The sequence below is a fragment of the Dreissena polymorpha genome, chromosome 1 (genome assembly GCF_020536995.1).
Source record: "Dreissena polymorpha isolate Duluth1 chromosome 1, UMN_Dpol_1.0, whole genome shotgun sequence".
Classification (NCBI taxonomy): domain Eukaryota; kingdom Metazoa; phylum Mollusca; class Bivalvia; order Myida; family Dreissenidae; genus Dreissena; species Dreissena polymorpha.
Genome location: NC_068355.1, coordinates 109564595 through 109587782, shown reverse-complemented (window position 1 = coordinate 109587782; position 23188 = coordinate 109564595). Strand labels below are relative to the sequence as shown.

Genomic DNA, 23188 nt, shown 5'->3' with positions numbered 1-23188 from the left:
TAAGTTTTAAAGCGAAAAAAAAGACGGATTTCTACCTTGTAACCACCAGATATATTCTAATTGGCATAGATAAAATATGTTTCATATTTATACTTAAATTTACTATGCAAAATAAGGTGTGTGGCTTTAATCTGATCGAGTTAAGCTGTTTTAACCTGAACAACATTTTTGGAAAGCTTTTAGAAAATCTTAACATACTAAGTGGAAGAAGAGAGGGGACGATTCCTATGAAACAAAAGTGCTGTACTTTGACCTTTTTTCTTTAAAGTTGACTTTGAACATGAAGGATACAGTGCTTTTCTTGCGTAAAACACTGTTTTACATTGATTAAAAAGTGTGGCGCAACATTTTAACATTTAACTACATGTTTGACCTTGATAGTCATATGGGAACACTGTCTCATATGGTTTCTTCAAAAAGAATATTGATTGGACTGAGTATTTCCAGAAATGGTTAGGTGTGAGACAGCATTTATATTTTATATATATATATAGTCAATTAAAATATTAAGACTCTACCTAAACAAAAAAATTAATTGGTGCGCTTTTCTAATTCTCCTTGAACTTGTCAATGGTTCTCTATAACATATATTCGGACACTTTTATGATGATATTGCATAATTTTATTTAAAGTGTATGTTATTTCATATATTTTCAGTCAGGCATAACAGACAGTTTAGAAAGTTTCATTAACATACTAAACTGAAAGTCTTGCGTAATCCTTATAATCTATGATTATTGAAACATGCTCAGGTCTGTTACCTAGAAAGAACCAGTACTTGGTGTATTTGAAGCACATGTTCAGAATGCTCAAATATGAGACATACAGGAATAAACCATACCCACTACACCTCCTTGACCTTTTTCACTGATAAATAAATTTAACCAATCAAAACTTTACAATAAAAGCCTTATCACTAAGCACCCACCAGTGGGACCTGTGTCATGGAGATCAGGAAGGTCCGGGGAGCGTATTGCAGAGGCTGGAGAGGAGGAACTACTCTTCTGAGCTGTCTGCTTCTTCTTAACAGACTTCTCTGCCAACCTGTGAAACATAAGACATGAACAACAAAGCCTGATAGTAAATACAAATACTGGTAGCTCAGTATGGTCCAGGGTTTCCCCTAACTCATACATTTTTGAGCCAAGTTTGCTGTGCTTTGCAAAATTCATCTGCATATAGCTATTTAACAGGTAAGGATACAGATTAGGTTGCAGAAAAATAAAATTATCTTCAGCTTTATTGGTCAATACCTAGCATTGCTTAATAATTAAAACAAGGAACAAAATTGTCACAAAACCAGGTTTTCAATTTGACAAAAAAAGTCTGATAAAGGGAGACAATAAAAAAAAAAAGCATTGTTACCCCCCTTGTGTCAAATTTAATCTATTTTTACTTGTGGCCACCTTGATTTCAATATAAAAAAAAGTCTGATAAAGGGAGACAACTCAAAATGTGCATTTTTACTGATTGTCAATAGTTACCCCCCTTGTTTCAAATTCAATCTATTTTTAGTCGTGGCGACCTTGATCTTGGAGATATCGACGTTATTCTTTCGCGCGACACATCGTCCAATGATGTAGAACAAATGTGCCAAATGATTTTAAAATCTCACAATGAATGACATAGTAATGGCCCGGACAAGCTCATTTATGGCCATTTTTGACCTTTGAACTCAAAGTGTGACCTTGACCTTGGAGATATCGACGTAATTATTTCGCTCGACACTTCGTCTAATAATGGTGAACAAATTTGCCAAATGATTTTAAAATCTCACAATGAACGACAAAGTTATGGCCCTGATAAGCTTGTTCCGCCCGCCTGCCAGCCGACATTCGCCAATCTAATAACCAGTTTTTTCCTTCGGAAAACCTGGTTAACGAGTGTCACAGTAAGCCCCAAGTCAATATGTTCTTTTTTTTATTACAAATACACTAAGGTTATTTTGATGAAAAATCAAATCAGCTAGAAATCATGAAACCCTGTTAAGCTATGAAGTATATTTTGACTGACAAGGGCCGTTCCAAGACAGCTCGCTAGACTATAAACATATTGTCAAAACATAGCCCATGTTTAACCACTAAGGTTCTGATTTATTGCTGTGTTACTTTGTTTGTTAAGACGTTATTTACAATTGTGTCAACATGGGGATTATTGTTCTAACTAGTCGCCAGCGCAAGTTCGCAGTATGTCGCACGCAAAACATAAAATCGTACGAATTTTTCCATGAAAAAAGCATAATCAAAACTTTTTTCAGGTTAACCGTTTCCCGGAAATGTAACCAGTTAATTGGTCGTTTTGTTACGCTAACTAATAATCCAGTTAACCTATTGCATCCCTACTAAAATAATTTCTTTGGCTTATAACAGGGTTGTCAAAATGTTTTGAGTGTGCAAAAACTTAAAGAAATTACATTTATGCTAACCATGCATATGATTCCAGAAATGAAAAATTTCATACCTTGTCAGGTGACGCTTTTCTGGAAGTGCTTCATTTGATTTCTTATTTTGAAATGACACAGCTTTGAATGATCTAAAAACATAATAATATAATGTAAATTGTCATGTGAATATTTTGCTTTCATAATTTGAGTATGAAATACATGTACATACAATGGGAACAAGGGCTTGTTGTTTATCGCTGCTTTGACATATGTAGATCTTTTTTTTTAAAGGCAATATTATTCAATAATTGTTTGTGTAAATAACATATTTAGGGACTTAACATTTCACACAATTAAAAGTTTATCTTTAAGTAGAAACTGCCCGATCTGTCAATTGCCACTCATTTGTTAATAGTGCCCGGTATTGGATATAAAGTGTTTTACCATATATAATATTCTTGATTTTCATTGTCTTTTAAAAGTTGTAAATGCACCCCTCTATTTTCTTTCATTGCCCCATACTTCTGCCAAATGTTGTATTATCCAACAGAAATGGTTTTAGATTGTTAGATTTAGATAATATTCTCAACTTATTCCTATTTTTTATCCTATTAGAAGATGAAAATCAATAGTATAACAACGATCGTATTAACTTGAGCTCTATACTATCCCTATTTTTAGATCAGATTTGGGGGTTTTCAAAAATTGGAGAATCTTTTTTTTTGAACTTCAGAAAAACAAAATTGTCAAAAAATGCGATATTTGATATTAATTAATAGGGAAAGGGAGGAAATAATAGCCTCGCCCTACCATGGTTCTAAGCCTCCCATGATAAACTTGATCTTTATCCAAAACTCACATAATATCCTCTATATAAACTGTTAATAATGAGTGTTTCATTAATCATACTCGTCTGAGTCGGACTTATGGGCCGAGCCTTCCGAGTCAAAGTCTGCTTCATGGTCCGCAATATCTTCAATGTTCTCCACGTCGCTTTCATAGCCCTCCTTCTGTCGCTCAGCCACCTGAGTAAAGAGGAACTCTTGAGTGTATGGAAGTTATTATTTAAAGTACTTACACTTCAAAAATATATAAATGGAGCAGCTGGAGTTTCACTCCTTTATACTCAAATGGTTCTAATGCTCTTATGAAGGAAAATAACCTTTTTTTTTTTTTTTAAAGATATTTTTGTTTGCAAAAAATACATCTCATTATTTGTATGTTTATTAGCACTCAACGCAAATGGACTGTATACTTAATTCTAAGATCAAACGTATTGTACTTACATTTGATAAACTCTAGTGTAGTCATAAGATATCACATGGAGTGTAAAAATCTGAATTGGGGTGATTTTAATTTGTATTTTTTGTTGTCTTATGTTCATTAAAAATGATTTCTGCAATTTTGTTCAGGACTTGTGGACTGGGGCTTTAACATGTACACATATAGTTGGTATCTTTAGACAGTTCCCATTTATGTAAAGACATTCAGAAGATAATTGTTAAGCAATAACAGGTGTGATTTTGGCTGATAATTTGCCTGAGGTACTATGATGACTTTGATTTCCATGAAGTATGGTGAGGATCAGACAACTGCTGCTGCACATACGGACAGAAATAATGTAGTCAACAGGCATAATGACATGTGCAAAGAGGATAACATGGGAACAGTGATAGACAAATGTAGCCTTGATTAGAAAGTTGATAAGAAGCCAACATCATAGATACTGTACTTAAGATTTCAGCATGAACACTTAGGTCTCTAAGATAACTTTGACCATGAACCTCACCACAGGGTCATGTAAAGAAATTATCCAAAAAGCTTATAAGTATTTGAACACACTGATCAGAAATTAAAATGTGTACATAGCTTCATCATAGATGCCAATACCTCAATGTAGTCTAACTCTGCGAGGTATTCGTCTCCATATTGCTGCCCGTCTTCATTTGCCCCCTGGTCCGTCAGCAACTGCCCAGCATATATGCATATGAACCCTCCGTGGGGAATGTCATCCAGGCAACGTAATCCCCATCCTCTGTACAGGAATGAACATTTGATATTGAGAGCTCAGAAGAAAAATGGTGTTTATATTGAAGAGTGCAAAGAAGATACAAAGGTGCACACTCAATCCAAATTATTTTAATTCATTGAAATTCTTAAATGTGTAAAATATTGTAACATTCATTATATTATCTTTAAGGGATTTTTCCAAAATGATGGAATACAAATTTATTTAAATGTTTTTATTACAAATTTAAGGTAAATTTTATAATAAAACCAGAAATGGCATTACTAATGTCATATTTCAAGCACATTTCCATGAAAGAGCTGTAAATGGTAAACTCAATAAAATTATTCTTATAATTTATTGTAATTTTTTATGTCTTCATTGCAAAGTATTGTATATTTGACAAAGCTTGTTTGACTCATTTCATTCTTGTAAGTAAGTCAAGTAGTCAACTGCTCAAAAATATTCATAAGAAATAGGTCAAATTGTTTCATGTCAATTACCAAAATCTGCATCACTTTTTCGGCGTAAGCTGAATAAGCCAGCTTTTCACCCTGACTTGACCTTTGTAAGTGTCCAATAATACTCAAATAAAATTTCCCGCGGCTAGGTACGAATGAATACACTTCATTTATTCCATTGGCTGATTTGAGTATAACACCAGAACATTGGAAACATATCCGCGTCTTTGTAACACTGTTTTACTGCATGAAACAATTTTATCTCTAATGAAAAGGCCCAATAGATAGAACAGTTTTACAATCAATTTTCGACATAAATACAGTTTGTGCGTTCACCTTTTATTTTCAGAGAATTACCAGCGCAAAAGCGTTTAACTAAAGGCTATGTTGTCATATTTAGTACTTACTTGCATTGCATTTCAACCCGCGAGGTTTCGGGTCAATACGCGGTCATTTTGTGAAAGTCAGAGTTTATATACAGTTCATCACCGGAGTTCGCAAAAGGGGTTGCGATCATTGTGTCTTACTGACAATAACGTAGTGACTGTAATGCATTGCATTCCAATCCGCAAGGTATCAAGGTCAGTTTGCGGTCAGTTGCAGAAATCTTTATATAAACGCCGTCTCGTAAACTTTGTGCACTTGAAGTCTGTTTTGATCAGAAAGATACTAAATAAAGATATTCGGCGATATTATTGTGGTATGTCAATCATCGATTTTTAATATGGTTTCAAAATTTGCATGATAAGGACCAATTTTGATAAAATTAATTAGAAATATTTATCCATTTAGACCAGTTTATTAAGCATGACCACAATAATTCGCTATACTATAATTATGCAATTAAATAAGATTCGAGTATTGCCGGCTGACCTATATGCACTCGTTTATTTTCATGTTTCTTGTGTTTTTCTATTCTGTAAATATAGATATCTGAGTAATAATATCACATAAAGCAAAATAAGCCACGAAATCTGGCGCAACACCCCGTAATTGATTTGCTTATGATGTAGCTAACAACTGCGCAGAAAAAAGGCATCCGCTACTTTTTATCTCATAGAGATAACTTTTGATCGTTCATAAACATCGACCACAATCAACGCCGTATATCTTTTTTAAAGATATTTCTTGTTTTATTTTATTGCATGTATTGAAAAAACTACTATTTTAGGGACTGTGCTAACCTTTTCTCAGTTTTGAACACTTGAAGTCTGTTTTGAAGCCCATTCTGTGCAACTCTGTTCCCACAGCGTTTATCACACTTGCATCGTGAATTGCACTCATATACCCTGAAAATATAATTACTTATTTTACCTCTGATTGATTCTTTGCATACAAATAATAGTCATGACTGTTGCTCTTAGAAACAGGGCTCAAAGCATGTGCGTTAAGTGTTGTCCCAAATAAGTCTGTTCCTGATTATCACAAAAAAGAGACCAAAAAGAGGATGACTTTTCAGCTGTGTAAAAACACATTAAGGCAGAGAGTGTTGTCCCTTATTAGCCTGTGCAGACTGCACAGGCTAATGTGGGACGACTCTTTACACAGATGCTCAAAATAAATGAACAACACTGTTTTCATACTATTAACTTGTTTTACATACTATCAACTGACATAAAAAATATTAAGTCTTGCCAGTACCGGTACTTGAAAGAAGGCACAGATGAAAATACCACAGTAAAATCTCTGCTTCAAAGATCGGCAATTAAATTGTTTTTTCCTTTTTATCCAATCCATGAACATAAGAAAATCATACATGCAAAACTAGCATAAAATAGTGTTGTGGTACTTAGTCCTACAAGTTATTTCTTAAGACAGACAGACCTCCTAGGTGAATCCAGTACACCCTCTACTTAAACTATCTCTGGCAATGATCGATTTGTACAACAATCAATAGTTCTTTACCCAGATGACAGTGGTTCCTCCAGCCGCCTGTGCCGGTACCCTGAATCTGGGATTGGTTTCCCACCATTTGTCACAGCAGACGATTCTACAGTCAGCTGCTGACAGGCGCACTTAGAACGATCCTGGTGTATGACAGTGAGAGCAGTGTTAGTATATCAATAAAACCTATCACATTTAATTTAAAAAAATACAGAACTGTCACAAAGTAGCAAACTAATTATGAACATAAACCAAATGTCAGCTTTATACACTTGAAACTCGATAGCTCAAATTCGAAGGACCGACAACAAAAGTTCGAGCCATTGGAAATTCAAGCCAGCCGATTTCTTATATACTTGTTTATACGAATCTGCAATAGATCTGCATCTCCAGTTGAAAAGTATTCATACTGCCTAAATTTCGTACTACTTTTCGCTTTTGAACTAATATAAGCCAAATATTTACTTAATATTTTTATTGATCAATATTTTAAAACCGTACTGTTTACACATACAATCAAACAAATAATGTATAATTACGGTAATTATATCAGCATTTGTGTACGTAGCACATTTACGGGTATGTAAGAAACAGCAATATGAAACAAAACATGCAAAAGCATATTGCACAAGCATATACACATTGCTGACATATTAAACAGCACTACATGTATTTCTGCATTTACTTGTGTATTTTTTTGTTTGTTGTTAAAGAGTGACATGATGTTAGTCTGTGTTGTGTTCATGAGTTTTCGTCAAGATACAAAGTTTTCTATCCCATCAAGTAAACATTTTAGATGTTGTGAGTCTTGGCCCTTTTCGAGATATTTCCAGGTTAGATTTACCATTCCCATGGCTGACTTCAAAGGTATGGTGCAGTGTCTTCAACATGTCGCTTTTACTCAAATCAATTAACGATGACTTGTTTGCAACCGGTATGTCATCAATTATGGTGCTCTTAATTAACATATGCGACCCTATGTGAGATCGAGTCAAACAAACAAAAGAACGTGTGAAAATTGTGACCGGGACTGCGAAAACAGTTCGAGCCATCCCATAAATCAACCCTCGTGAATTAGTGCCATCTGACAGGAATTTATATAAATATATAGCAAAAAAATGGGTGCTTCGAGAAGCGTTCAAGCAGTGTCCGACAAATCCATTGCCCGGAGCCCGGGGGCTACCGAAATTTTTCATCGGGCTACTGAAATTTTCCAGCTGACGCCCGCCGGGCTACTATAAATCTATAAGAGCGGTAGCCCGGTTTATTGACAAACATACGTAGAATAAACACGCTGACCATGTGTTTGTACACTGTGTATTGCTTATAATCCGATAACAAAGTGCAATCAATTATCTAATCAGTCACCGATCACTTGCGGTAATGTCTTAAACAGTAACAGTGTATTTTAATCATCCAATCAGAATCAACATTTGTCGTCTGCTAATAATATAATGAGAGCCGGTTTGATAGTTGGCGCACATGATGCAACATCATTTCGCAGTTTGGAATTCTTTGTTAACCGCAACAATGAGTAATAGCGACAACGTTTTTGATGTCGTTAAATATCCAAGGACGCCAAACATTAAATAAATCAAAACAATAGCGGATTCTTCAAAACGGTAACGAAACCGAAAATGAATATTAATGACAACTTTGAGAACGCGGTTAACACCTGCTAATTAGTTTGCATGTCAATTAATAATTGGATTAATCGACTGTTAATCAATAATCCCATATATGCCCAATTTATATTTTTAAAACCAAATTATGGGTGGGTAAGAAAGACGATAAGAGTCATAAACACAAACGTTTGAAATTTTCTAAAATGTGAAATGAATTTCGGCATATGGTTCTATTTAAAGATATGATGAAATAAGCTCCCAATCAGGACCGTTGTATTGCAAAATGCGTAAATAACCTGCCACGGTTTGCACGCGTTGTGTACAGCTATTTTAGGTTACAAAATTCTACATTTAAGAAATGAATTTCTTTGTCCTGATAAAAAGCGCGCGAAAATTGGCGTGGGTGTATTTATTTGTAAATAAAAATTTCGTAGCGTGTACAGCATTGAGATCATTTAATTTCCATTAAAAGTTTCGTTGTGAATTTCAACTAAAGTACCGGGGTATCTAGCGAATTATTTGGCATTGACATTTTCTGTTAATAAAATAGCATGTAAACACGCTGTATCGTTACCGTAAAGCTGTATCAGTTCCTTTATTATTGAAACAATTATTGTATTGTATACTTACTGCACACAAGTGTCGTACGGATGCAATACGTAAATTCGGACAGTACTTAAAGTCGGACACAAGTAAATAAATGATTTAATACTCTTGATTTCTTGAAACTCGGTATTTGTTGTTAAAAAGGGCAATTGCATTGATTAACACCATACGAGTCAATCGTATTGATCATCTAAACGCTTTATTTACGTTTGCGACTTAACGTGCTGTCCGAATTTAAGTACACATACATGTAATATCTACATGTAGTATATGATTTTCTTTGGTACATTTACATTTAAGTACAAGGTGCCTGTACTTCAACATTAATTTACGATATTGACTGTGTACATCAGACTACTTGCTGTTTTATGTATATGTATGTATGCATACATATTATGTATATGTAAATGAAGAAATAAAATAAAGATGAAAACCTGCCTCTTATCATTTTGTAGGAAAATTTTATGGGCTACCAAATATTTTTATTGGTAGCCCAGTGGGCTACCTGAAAAATAAGAAATTTGTCGGACACTGGTTCAAGCCAATCGGAAATTCATGCAAAGTGAGTTCGAGCCATCAGGTTTTGACTGGATATAGAGTTACTACAAAGGTGCAAACAGATATACTAATGCACTTACAAAATAAAAAAGCCCCCTCATTAGAAAATCAGATTTAGGCTTGTGCTTTCTATCTTAATGGTTTAGTGATAAAGTCAAAGTGTATGAGAACACCGCATTGTAAAATTACGGTTCCCCTTTTTTGTTGCTATATCGATATAAACATGTTATCCTGTTTTTGATTTTCTAACACTACTTAAGACCAAGTTTTAATATTCTACCACTATTAAAACGATTTATGATATTCAAGAAAGATTTAAGACCGGTTTTTGATATTCTACCACTAATTAGGACCCCTTTTTATATTCTCTGTGTTTGACATTCTACAACTTAGTAGGACCTTTTTCATATTCTCTGATATTCTAACACTTATTAGGACCTTTTTCATATTCTCTGATATTCTAACACTAATTAGGACCGGTTTCATATTCTCTGTGTTTGACATTCTACCACTAATTAGGACCATTTTTATATTCTCTGTGCTTGATATTCTACAACTTATTAGGACCTTTTTCATATTCTCTGATATTCTAACACTAATTAGGACCTTTTTCATATTCTCTGTGTTTGATGTTCTACCACTTATTAGGACCTTTTTTATATTCTCTGTGCTTGATATTCTACAACTTATTAGGACCTTTTTCATATTCTCTGATATTCTAACACTAATTAGGACCTTTTTCATTTGATATTCTACCACTGATAAGGAACTTTTTCATATTCTGTTTTTGACATTCTACCACTAATTAGGACTTTTTTATATTTCTCCAATATTAAAGAAGTGTTTGAACAGATTTTTGTATCTCACAAAAAAACCAATACCAGATCAGGTTTACAAAATTTTCATATGCACATTATTAATTATTGTGAACATCAGACAAATAAATTCAATAAATATAGAAATCATTATTATCTCTAACTTATATAATTTTTCACACATAAATATGTTCAAACAAAACAAACTAGCGCGTTACCCTGCAATTGTCTTCACAGTTGCAGCAAACGAGGAAATTTGGGTCCAGGTTGAGCTTCACCCCTGTGGCAGGGATCCTCTGGTTGGAGTAGTCCACGTAGTCAGGGTAGTGGCGGTCAACTCCGTTCACACATGAGATCACCACATTCTCCTTGCCGTAGGAGATATCCTTGATGTCACAGAAAGTCTGAAACATATGTTGTACATTAATATCCTTTTATTTTAAAACAGTTGAGGAAGTCGTGTTCAATACAAATGTCCTTGTTGTCACAAAGTGTCTGAAAGCAAAAAAACAAAACAATGTGAGTATTTCCCAGGCATTTGAAGAACAGCTGTTGGTCAAACAGGCTTGCTATCTTTACAGGGTTGGATTTCGTTTTGCCATATTTAAACATGTGAATGTACATTCATTTTAGGTTTAGTTTATTGGGTTTACGGCATTATGTTATTTGCAATTGTTATGTTTGTGGTGTTTTCAATAAATATTTTATTTTCATGAAAAACTTTTTTTCCTCCCATTCCCTATAAGTTTTGTCAGACCGCTTTTGACTAGACTATAATGAACAACTGTAAACAAATAGACGAAAGCCCAGGAAAAGACTCGATGTGAATTACTAGGCGATTGAAACAAAATTGTTCATAAATAGGCTTGAAACATTCAATATGAAGTTTATTGAAGATAGGATGACAAATGCTGGCCTAAATGAGTGATATCTATACATGTATTAGTCAGTACAGATCAGTAAGCGCACTTTCAAGTGTGCAAGGTGTAATTAAGGGCACTTTCAAGTGTGCAAGGTGTAATTAAGACAGGACCGGTAATCAAAATGGGCCATGTTATTATACCCACAGAAATACAATTGCTGATGATTTACCTTGAACTTGCTACTCTAACTATAAGCAACAGAAAGACAGGCAACAAAAGGATCCTTGAACCCTCACCTAAGAAACTGTAGCTCAGTAGTATAACACTCTAGACCCCTAGTTTGGGCCTGCTATTAATAACAAGGGCATTATTTCAATATATCTTGTCAAAATCCTCACCACACAAGTGCAGACAATGTTGACTCAAGAGGGATAATTTTAACAAACTTACAAAAATATACTATCTGATTTAACATGCACATGACTTGAACTGTTTGAGAAGAAACGTGTTTAAGTCTAGGGTAACAAGACACCTGGGGCTTGGCCAGTTTTGAAACACTTGGTAGAAAACCAAAAACTGACGTTTCTACTAAAGCAAATTTACTTTACAATCTTGTCAACAACACTATTCCAATAGCTATGATATTTATTATGAACCATCAGATATAATTGGATTTTATAGTGCATTTTATGAGTTGTACTAAACGTGTGATTGTTTGGATTGAGAATTATGTAAATGTAATAAACTTGACTTGTATTTAAGAAGGGTTGTGCTTGTGGTTGTTTAAATGAAAATGATTTTTGTGTAAAAAGTAGATTTGCTAAGCTAAAGTACATATACATGCAAGAACAATATCAGTGCCTTACACATATTTGTTTCCACGCAACTTTAGGAGCAGATTAGGGAGAAGTGCCTCCTTCCAATGTTGATTTTTTGTTTTCATTCATCATGTCAAATAAAGTTATTTGGTGCGTACAACTCTTAAAGATAAACAGCTATATTGATAACAATGAATGTTTACTTTGTTTATATCCTTTTCTGCATAGCTTAGTACAATCCCGACTCGATTGACTACCCAATTATTGGGCCAATATATCAGTATAAACTTGACTGGATCTATTATTGCATTTTAACCACTTTTCACATCTCTATGGATAAGGCAATAATCCCAACTTACATTTTAAAAACATATTCTTGTGAATATTTGCGATAAAAGTGCTCAAGAGTTTGATGGACATAATCGCGTGCCATTTTTCTTAAGTATCAAATTAATTTTGGCACATGTTACTAATTAAAGATTTAATAGACATCTAATCGGGACAGTGTTATTCCACCATGCAATGAGTGGGCATTGTGTACTATTCACATTCTATGACAAAGCAACAACTGAATTTTAATTAAGATTCATGCGACATGTTCAAGAAGTGTCCTGAAAGTAAGGAAAGGTTCAAGAGCGACTGCACGATTTTGTCAAATATTTATGAATTTACATAAAATGTGTAAAAAACTTATTATACAACATATCAATATAAATAAAATAAAAGTTAAGAAGAACATGTGTCACAAAATGCGAAATAAGCCAGATATTTAATTCTGAAATTGAAAATGTCTGTACAGTTGAATTCGCCAGCATGATGTACAATGTGAATATAAATTTAGTTTTACGGATCATTTTAATTTCCTGCAACAATATCTATTCATACGACACACGAACACTAACTCCGATCCAAATAAAAAGACGAAAGCTTCGGTTATGGTAGGAAAATATCTTCGTCACAATCTGCTCGGGGCGCTAATTTGTATTTGCTGCATTTTATGAAATTCGTCTTCAATGCATAATTTTTCTTGCCTTCTTTGTGTTATTGTAACATATTTTGATCAATATGTAACAATTTAACACATATAAAAATTGTGCAGTCCCGCTTTAAAATAAATAAATAAATAAACCAAGATTTGTTTGCATTTAACCTACAAATATTTATATTTTGTGTAATCTCTGTACATTGGTTTGGTTCTCATTTGTATCTTAGCAATTTTTGTGAAAATAAATATTGTTATTTTAAATGTGACAAAATAGTCGCTTCAAAGGTGGAAAATAAAAAATAAACTTTATTTAATCCCTTAATTCTAAAATTCCTAGAATAATGTTGACATGTCGAAACAAGCAGTTTATCATAACAGAAATCAAACTGCACATTTGTAACCTATGAAATTACTGGCATCAACAACAGAAGGCCAATGGCAATAAAACTCTATAGTTCAAAGCTATTTTTTTTCAACTTTAAGCTATTCAGTACCATTTTTATGATGGTAATATATATAGCATGAATATGATTACCTCACTAACATATGCATTACAAATACGTTTGATTGAACCAGGGGTTTCTCTTCAGAAAATTGTTCTGGATTTTTATTTAAAATAATTATTTATTTATATGTACCTTAACAGGGATGAATTCATAATGGACATGGAGCTCAGGGTCACAGCAGAAGTGGTCAATGGCCAGTTGGCTGTCCGTTGCTTCCAAGTAGCCGTCCAGTTCCAAGAGGTTACGGAGGCGTCGGCCGCAAGGGGCGCGATAGAACACCACACGTCTACCGTACGGCTTAGTTTTGGCCACATGCCTGGAGGGAGTGGTCGTAACACAACATGTATTGACCAGAGTCATTCACATATTTGGCAACACCTTATTTTTCCAGAACTTAAATCCAAGGATTTAAAGATAATAAATTGGGCTATAAAAAAAGCGTCACCGTTATTTGCTACATATTAAAGTCCATTATCTCAATTGAGATGTGTCACAACTGAGCAATTACTGTTGTTAAACTGTGAATAGGTCATTTGGAATATATTATATTTTGATATTCTGATTATATAGTTTAGTACCCTGAGGCTTAAGATGGAATAGACTACACTGATGATTAACTGGGCAACCAGAATTAAGAATGCTTGTTGGCCTTTTTTGGCATTCTATTAATTAACGCCAAAATCTTCATATATTTTGTTCTCATGTAAAGAGATAAAAGGGCTTAACATACTATTTACACAGGGTGATATGAAAAAGTGCACGTAAACGACTTTGTAGTGTATTCCGTATATGATTACCCATGGTTTACCTTTCCCATCCAAAGAAGAGTGGTATAAGAAGTGGGTTGTTTCCCTTGAACTTCTCTGGGATGTCAGCCATGTCCCCCAAACATTTCCTGTCACAGCGGTGTTTCACTAAAATTTATCCAGAGCTCCAGATAAGCCTTTAGCCATAAAGGAATTTTATCCCTACATAGTTTTTCTTAGTGGAAATTTGACCACTTGTCAAAGATGTGTTTTGCTGCAATATATATGACATGTTTGCACATCATGCCCTAGGTGTGTAATGGTGTACTGTGTGTGTTTCTTGCAGGAAACCTATATTTCATGATGCACTTGTGTTTTGTGTTCATATGTTGTATCTGTCTCCTTTGGATTGCTATACACCGATTCACAGTAGAAGCAAATTAGCAATCCAATTAATTAGTGGGGGATGCTGAGAGGGATGCAGCAAAATAGTAGCAAAATAGGTTAACTGCAGAGATGCATTGCAGATATTTCCAAATTCATAGTATATTTAAAACTTAAATATCAAAAAAGTTATAGTTTCCACGCAAATGCACTTTAGCTTTTTTAATTAACGACTAGCAAGCAACAAGTTGAAACAGTAGTTAAAACAAAATATATTTCGGAAGATTAAATATGAAACCGCTACGCCCTGAAAATAAAAATACTATTTACCCATTTTCTTTCTTGTTTTGTCAGCTGATGGAATGATATGGTCAAGTCTGGTCCCAAGTGACTCCAAATCTGAAATATTGCCCCATCCTCAGGATTAAGAAAAGTAGATTGTTTAACTCTTTACCTCTTTACCACTTAGATGCGTATTCTGACACACGTGTAGTCTCTTAGAAAGTTACATTTAATTAAATATCTTTCTTACTAAATTCAAGTTTTAATGGCTTCATTTCCAACCCTTTGATACTGATGAGCAGCAAACAGCATAACACCTGAAAGCCATTTTCACTTTGATTCTCAGGGGAAAAGGATTAAAATGCACTTTCTTGTGCAAATTATCAATTTACTTGGCTTAAATTAAACAAAAACTTAATAGCGTAAATTAATTAATTAATGCCATCCAGTACTGAAGAGGACCAACTGGAGAATGTTCAACATGTTTAGTACTATATTTGTTTAAAAAAACTTTACACCTAAATAGGTCTTTTTTTAATCTAACTCATGCCCGTAGCATCATGCCTAAGATAAAAAAAGGCAATCTTAAAAAATAATAGAATGTCTCCTTCCAAATCAAAATTTCATACAGTGTGATCATTATACCCAATAGCTGTCAAACATAGGATATTTGACTTTCAATTTCACTAATCATTTCACACAAAATAAAGTTGTAATCCTTGGTATTCGAATTATATAATAATAATAATAATAATAATAATGTTGTATCAAAGTACCACAAGAGCTTTGTCACAGGCAAGACAGAAGACCCCTACCTGGTTTCTGTTGTTAGATCCAGACTCAATAGTTTCATTTAATTATGTAACCATACAACCAACAATTAAGGTCTGAAAAACAGGAGTTTGTCAAAGTTGCAACACATACCCACCTACACTACATTTACTTATATGTGGAAAGTTATTACAATGAAAAATTGGACCCTGGGGTGTGTCTGTTTTGACCCCAAGGACATATATTGAACAAAGTAAGTAGAGAACCATAAAACTATGTTAGATACCAAATATTTGAGAGGTTGGGTTTGGAGTTAAGAGGGCAACTTTATACAAACTATACTGTTAATGAAATTTAAGTGGAGGCAGGACATTGCTTTTTTTCCACAGTCGGTTGATATAAAATGTACATGCTTCTATGTAACTCAAACTGTGAAGGGGGAGGGGGATCTTGATATTGACCTGATTTACTCGAAACACATTTACTGTACACAACCTGTTTGGCCGCACATGCCAGCCCTTTCAATACATTCCAATACACCTGCCAAACAATAATCTAATAACTGAAACTAAAATAATGTGCATTTTCCCATGTGGCCCCAAATGCACACACCAATTTTAATTTGACACTGAAGTTTTGGTTATTACAGGATCCACATTTCAGTTTTCAATTATTTCTGTAAACATAGTAACCAGTATTTTGGTCAGTCAAAAAAAGAAATATCTTGCATGCTCCCTTTTGGGGGCCCCTTATCCACAAATTGAGTTTCATCCACCAATATTAGAAGAAGCAAAATACTGTTTAATTATCACAGTATAGAGATTTTAGTTTCACTTATTTATGTTACCATAGCAACCACAACTTTTGTCTGACAAACAAACTGAAATAACATTCATAGTCCCCATAAGACCTTTAATTCACAAAAACAAAGCTTAAGAATGTTTTGAGTTGTCCCAGGAACCAGATTATTATTTTTGACTAACAGACAAACTGGGAGTTAACAAATGACTGCTGGTGAAAACGTTCGGAGAATTCAGATGAAAGCTTATTATTTCATTCTTCATTAGTCCATTTCAACGTTATTCTCTAATTAATAATTTCTACTCATGGAATAAAGGTATAGTTAATGAAGTTTTATAACAATAACTCAATTTGTTTGAGAGGTAATAAGCAGGATCTATTTGGCAATATTTACTAACAATGACCTTGACCATAACCATCTTATACCCATTTCCAACTGAGCTCTGGATAGAAGCTATTTTTATATAAATGTATAGTTAACATAATGAAATATGGAGTTTTCAACAAACCAACAGCACTTGAGTCTTCTGTTGAACCCAACCTGTCCTGTAGAACAGTAGCCATGTCCTTCCCCTTCCCTCCAGCAGAACCACTGATTGTTGAAGTGGCAAACTTATCTGAAACACAATGCTGCATGTCCAACAAGAGCTTTGTAACAGATGAAACTCTGGACTTTTAGTTAAGACAGGACACATATTTTAATTTTAAATTACTAATTTAAGAATTGCAACTCCAATTCTGGACAGATGATATAAAAAGAAGCATTTTGACCATATCGCCCTATATCCAAATACCTTGTTTAATCAACCTAGCTCAATCTAGATTTTAGTGTTCCCTTACTTTTATTACCAAACCAACCACAGATTGTGTCAAGTGCAGATAACATTTTTGCATATTATCGTTATTGTTCTCCCTGCCAACCAGGCAACTGTTGACCCTGCCTCCCAGGTTACTGTTCACCGTGGCTACCAGGCCACTGTTCACCCTGGCTACCAGGTGACTGTTCAACCTGCTTACCAGGCTACTGTTCACCCAGGCTACCAGGTGACTGTTCAACCTGCTAACCAGGCCACTGTTCACCCTGGCTACCAGGTGACTATACCCTGCCTAACAGGTGACTGTTCAAACTGCCTCCCTCGTGACTGTTTACCCTGCTTTCCAGGTGACTGTCTCCTGCCTACCAGGTGACTGTTCCCTGCCTTCCAGGTGACTGTACCCTGCCTACCAGGTGACTGTTCACCCTTGCTACAAGGTGACTGTTCATCATGGCTACCACGTGACTGTACCCTGCCTACCAGGTGACTGTACCCTGCCTACCAGGTGACTTTACCTTGCCTACCAGGTGACTGTTCACTTTGTCTACCAGGTACCCTGCCTACCAGGTGACTATACCCTGCCTACAAGGAGACTGTTCACCCTACTTACCAGCTGATTGTTCACCCTATACCAGGTGACTGTTCACCCTGCCTACCAGGTGACTGTACCCTGCCTACCAGGTGACTGTTGCTTGCCTACAAGGTGACTGTTTACAATGCCTACCAGGTGACTGTTCACCTTGGCTACCAGGTAACTGTTCAACCTGGCTACCAGGTGACTTTTCACCCTGCTTACCAGGTGACTGTTCGCCCTTCCTCCCAGGTGACTGTACACCCTGCCTATCAGGGGACTGTTCACCCTGTCCACCAGGTGACTGTTTACCCTGCCTACCAGGTGACTGTTCAACCTACCTACCAAGTGACTGTTCCCAGCCTACCAGGCGACTGTTGACCCAGCTTACCAGGTGACTGTTAAACCTACCTACCAGGTGATTGTTCAACCTTCCTACCAGGTGACTGTTCACCCTGCTTACCAGGTGACTGTTCACCATGCCTACCAGGGGACTGTTCACCCTGTCTATGAAATGACTGTACCCTGCCTACCAGGTGACTGTACCCTGCCCACCAGGTGACTGTTCAACCTGCTTACCAGGTGACTGTTCATCCTGCCTACCAGGAAACTGTTCACCTTGGCTTCCAGGTGACTGTTCACCCTGCCTACAAAGTGACTGTAGCCTGCCTCCCAGGTGACTGTTCACTCTGCCTACCAGGTGACTGTTTACCCTGCCTACCAGGTGACTGTTCACCCTGCCTACCAGGAGACTGTTCACCCTGCCTCCCTGGTGACTGTTTATCCTGCCTACCAGATGACTGTTCACCATGCCTACCAGGCCACTGTTCATCCTGCCTCCCAGCTGACTGTTCATCCTGCCTACCAGGTGACTGTTTACCCTGCCTACCAGGGGACTGTTCACCCTGCTTACCAGGTGAATGTTTACCCTGCCTACCAGGGAACTGTTCACCCTGCTTACCAGGTGACTGCTTACCCTGCCTACCAGGTGACTGTTCATCCTGCCTACCAGGTGACTGTTTACCCTGCCTACAAGGGGACTGTTCCCTGCCTACCAGGTGACTGTTCACCATGCCTACCAGGGGACTGTTCCCTGCCTACCAGGTGACTGTTCATACTGCCTACCAGATGACTGTTTACACTGCCTACCAGGGGACTGTTCCCTGCCTACCAGGTGACGGTTCACCCTGCATTCCAGGTAACAGTTCACCCAGCCTTATAGGAGACTGTTCCCTGCCTACCAGGTGACTGAACACCATGCCTACCTGGCCACTGTTCACCCTTGCTTCCAAGTGACTGTACCCTGCCTACCAGGTGACTGTACTTTGCCTACCAGGTGACTGTACCCGGCTTAACAGGTGACTGTTCCCTGCCTATCAGTACCAGGTGACTGTACCCTGCCTACCAGGTGACTGTTCACCCTCTTACAAAGCAACTGTTCACCCTGGCTTCCAGGTGACTGTACCCTTCCTACCAGGTTACTGTTCCCTGCCTACCAGTACCAGGTGACTTTACCCTGCCTACCAGGTGACTGTTCACACTGCCTAACAAGTATCTGTTCACCCTTCCTACCAGGCAACTGTTCACCCTTCCTACCAGGTGACTGTTCACCCTGGCTACCAAGCGACTGTTCACCCTGGCTACAAGGTGACTGTACCCTGCCTACCAGGTGACTGTTCACCCTGCCTCCCAGGTGACTGTTCCCTGCCCACCAGGTGATTTTTCACCCTGCCTCCCAGGTGACTGTACTCTGCCTACCAGGCGACTGTTCCCTACCTACCAGTTGACTGTTCACACTGCCTACCAAAGGACTGTTTAACCTGCCTACCAGGTGACTGTGTACACTACCTTCAAGGTTACTGTTCACCCTGGCTACCAGGTGACTGTACACTGCGTACCTGGGGATAGTTCACCTGCCTACCAGGTGGCTGTTCACCATGCCTACCAGGCCACTGTTTACCCTGCCTCCCAGGTGACTGTTTATCCTGCCTACCAGGTGACTGTTTACCCTGCCTACCAGGTGACTGTTCATCCTGCCTACCAGGTAACTGTTTACCCTGCCTACCAGGGGACTGTTCCCTGCCTACCAGGTGACTGTTCATCCTGCCTACCAGGTGACTGTTTAACCTGCCTACCAGGGAACTGTTCCCTGCCTACCAGGGGACTGTTCACCCTGCCTACCAGGTGACTTAGCACCATGCCTACCTGGCCACTGTTCACCCTTGCTACCAGGTGACTGTACTCTGCCTACCAGGTGACTGTACTTTGCCTACCAGGTGACTGTTCACCCTGCTTACCAAGCAACTGTTCACCCTGGTTACCAGGTGACTGTACCCTTCCTACGAGGTTACTGATCCCTGCCTACCAGTACCAGGTGACTGTACCCTGCCTACCAGGTGACTGTTCACACTGCCTACCAAGGGACTGTTCACCCTGCCTCCCAGCTGACTGTTCATCCTGCCTACCAGGTGACTGTTTACCCTGCCTACCAGGGGACTGTTCACCCTGCTTACCAGGTGACTGTTTACCCTGCCTACCAGGGGACTGTTCCCTGCCTAACAGGTGACTGAACACCATGCCTACCTGGCCACTGTTCACCCTTGCTACCAAGTGACTGTACCCTGCCTACCAGGTGACTGTACTTTGCCTACCAGGTGACTGTACCCGGCTTAACAGGTGACTGTTCCCTGCCTATCAGTACCAGGTGACTGTACCCTGCCTACCAGGTGACTGTTCACCCTCTTACCAAGCAACTGTTCACCCTGGCTTCCAGGTGACTGTACCCTTCCTACCAGGTTACTGTTCCCTGCCTACCAGTACCAGGTGACTTTACCCTGCCTACCAGGTGACTGTTCACACTGCCTAACAAGTGACTGTTCACCCTTCCTACCAGGCAACTGTTCACCCTTCCTACCAGGTGACTGTTCACCCTGGCTACCAAGCGACTGTTCACCCTGGCTACCAGGTGACTGTACCCTGCCTAACAGGTGACTGTTCACCCTGCCTCCCAGGTGACTGTTCCCTGCCCACCAGGTGATTTTTCACCCTGCCTCCCAGGTGACTGTACTCTGCCTACCAGGCGACTGTTCCCTACCTACCAGTTGACTGTTCACACTGCCTACCAAAGGACTGTTTAACCTGCCTACCAGGTGACTGTGTACACTACCTTCAAGGTTACTGTTCACCCTGGCTACCAGGTGACTGTACACTGCGTACCAGGGGATAGTTCACCCTGCCTACCAGGTGGCTGTTCACCATGCCTACCAGGCCACTGTTTACCCTGCCTTCCAGGTGACTGTTTATCCTGCCTACCAGGTGACTGTTTATCCTGCCTACCAGGTGACTGTTTACCCTGCCTACCAGGTGACTGTTCATCCTGCCTACCAGGTAACTGTTTACCCTGCCTACCAGGGGACTGTTCCCTGCCTACCAGGTGACTGTTCATCCTGCCTACCAGGTGACTGTTTAACCTGCCTACCAGGGAACTGTTCCCTGCCTACCAGGTGACTGTTCGCCCTGCCTACCAGGTGACAGTTCACCCAGCCTGATAGGGGACTGTTCACCCTGCCTACCAGGTGACTTAGCACCATGCCTACCTGGCCACTGTTCACCCTTGCTACCAGGTGACTGTACTCTGCCTACCAGGTGACTGTACTTTGCCTACCAGGTGACTGTTCACCCTGCTTACCAAGCAACTGTTCACCCTGGTTACCAGGTGACTGTACCCTTCCTACCAGGTTACTGATCCCTGCCTACCAGTACCAGGTGACTGTACCCTGCCTACCAGGTGACTGTTCACACTGCCTAACAAGTGACTGTTCACCCTGCCTCCCAGCTGACTGTTCATCCTGCCTACCAGGTGACTGTTTACCCTGCCTACCAGGGGACTGTTCACCCTGCTTACCAGGTGACTGTTTACTCTGCCTACCAGGGGACTGTTCACCCTGCTTACCAGGTGACTGCTTACCCTGCCTACCAGGTGGCTGTTCATCCTGCCTACCAGGTGACTGTTTACCCTGCCTACAAGGGGACTGTTCCCTGCCTACCAGGTGACTGTTCACCATGCCTACCAGGGGACTGTTCCCTGCCTACCAGGTGACTGTTCATACTGCCTACCAGGTGACTGTTTACACTGCCTACCAGGGGACTGTTCCCTGCCTACCAGGTGACTGTTCACCCTGCATTCCAGGTAACAGTTCACCCAGCCTTAAAGGAGACTGTTCCCTGCCTACCAGGTGACTGAACACCATGCCTACCTGGCCACTGTTCACCCTTGCTACCAAGTGACTGTACCCTGCCTACCAGGTGACTGTACTTTGCCTACTAGGTGACTGTACCCGGCTTAACAGGTGACTGTTCCCTGCCTATCAGTACCAGGTGACTGTACCCTGCCTACCAGGTGACTGTTCACCCTCTTACCAAGCAACTGTTCACCCTGGCTTCCAGGTGACTGTACCCTTCCTACCAGGTTACTGTTCCCTGCCTACCAGTACCAGGTGACTTTACCCTGCCTACCAGGTGACTGTTCACACTGCCTAACAAGTGACTGTTCACCCTTCCTACCAGGCAACTGTTCACCCTTCCTACCAGGTGACTGTTCACCCTGGCTGCCAAGCGACTGTTCACCTTGGCTACCAGGTGACTGTACCCTGCCTACCAGGTGACTGTTCACCCTGCCTCCCAGGTGACTGTTCCCTGCCCACCAGGTGATTTTTCACCCTGCCTCCCAGGTGACTGTACTCTGCCTACCAGGCGACTGTTCCCTACCTACCAGTTGACTGTTCACACTGCCTACCAAAGGACTGTTTAACCTGCCTACCAGGTGACTGTGTACACTACCTTCAAGGTTACTGTTCACCCTGGCTACCAGGTGACTGTACACTGCGTACCAGGGGATAGTTCACCCTGCCTACCAGGTGGCTGTTCACCATGCCTACCAGGCCACTGTTTACCTTGCCTCCCAGGTGACTGTTTATCCTGCCTACCAGGTGACTGTTTACCCTGCCTACCAGGTGACTGTTCATCCTGCCTACCAGGTAACTGTTTACCCTGCCTACCAGGGGACTGTTCCCTGCCTACCAGGTGACTGTTCATCCTGCCTACCAGGTGACTGTTTAACCTGCCTACCAGGGAACTGTTCCCTGCCTACCAGGTGACTGTTCGCCCTGCCTACCAGGTGACAGTTCACCCAGCCTGATAGGGGACTGTTCACCCTGCCTACCAGGTGACTTAGCATCATGCCTACCTGGCCACTGTTCACCCTTGCTACCAGGTGACTGTACTCTGCCTACCAGGTGACTGTACTT

General features: G+C 39.2%; 1 protein-coding gene across 8 annotated transcripts in view; it reads right to left on the bottom strand.

Annotated features, from left to right (window-relative positions):
• LOC127843614 (histone-lysine N-methyltransferase SETDB1-like) overlaps positions 1 to 23188 on the bottom strand; it is a 92620-nt gene that overhangs the window by 6379 nt on the left and 63053 nt on the right. For all 8 annotated transcript variants that reach the window (XM_052373303.1, XM_052373317.1, XM_052373311.1 and 5 more), the window contains 11 exons: positions 17006 to 17113; positions 14973 to 15041; positions 14321 to 14426; positions 13645 to 13828; positions 10559 to 10744; positions 6758 to 6879; positions 6037 to 6141; positions 4274 to 4418; positions 3293 to 3408; positions 2461 to 2532; positions 929 to 1044 (listed from right to left, as the gene is read on the bottom strand). In XM_052373303.1, coding sequence (XP_052229263.1) covers positions 929 to 1044; positions 2461 to 2532; positions 3293 to 3408; positions 4274 to 4418; positions 6037 to 6141; positions 6758 to 6879; positions 10559 to 10744; positions 13645 to 13828; positions 14321 to 14426; positions 14973 to 15041; positions 17006 to 17113 — 1329 coding nt within the window. The remainder of the gene's footprint in view (positions 1 to 928; positions 1045 to 2460; positions 2533 to 3292; positions 3409 to 4273; positions 4419 to 6036; positions 6142 to 6757; positions 6880 to 10558; positions 10745 to 13644; positions 13829 to 14320; positions 14427 to 14972; positions 15042 to 17005; positions 17114 to 23188) is intronic.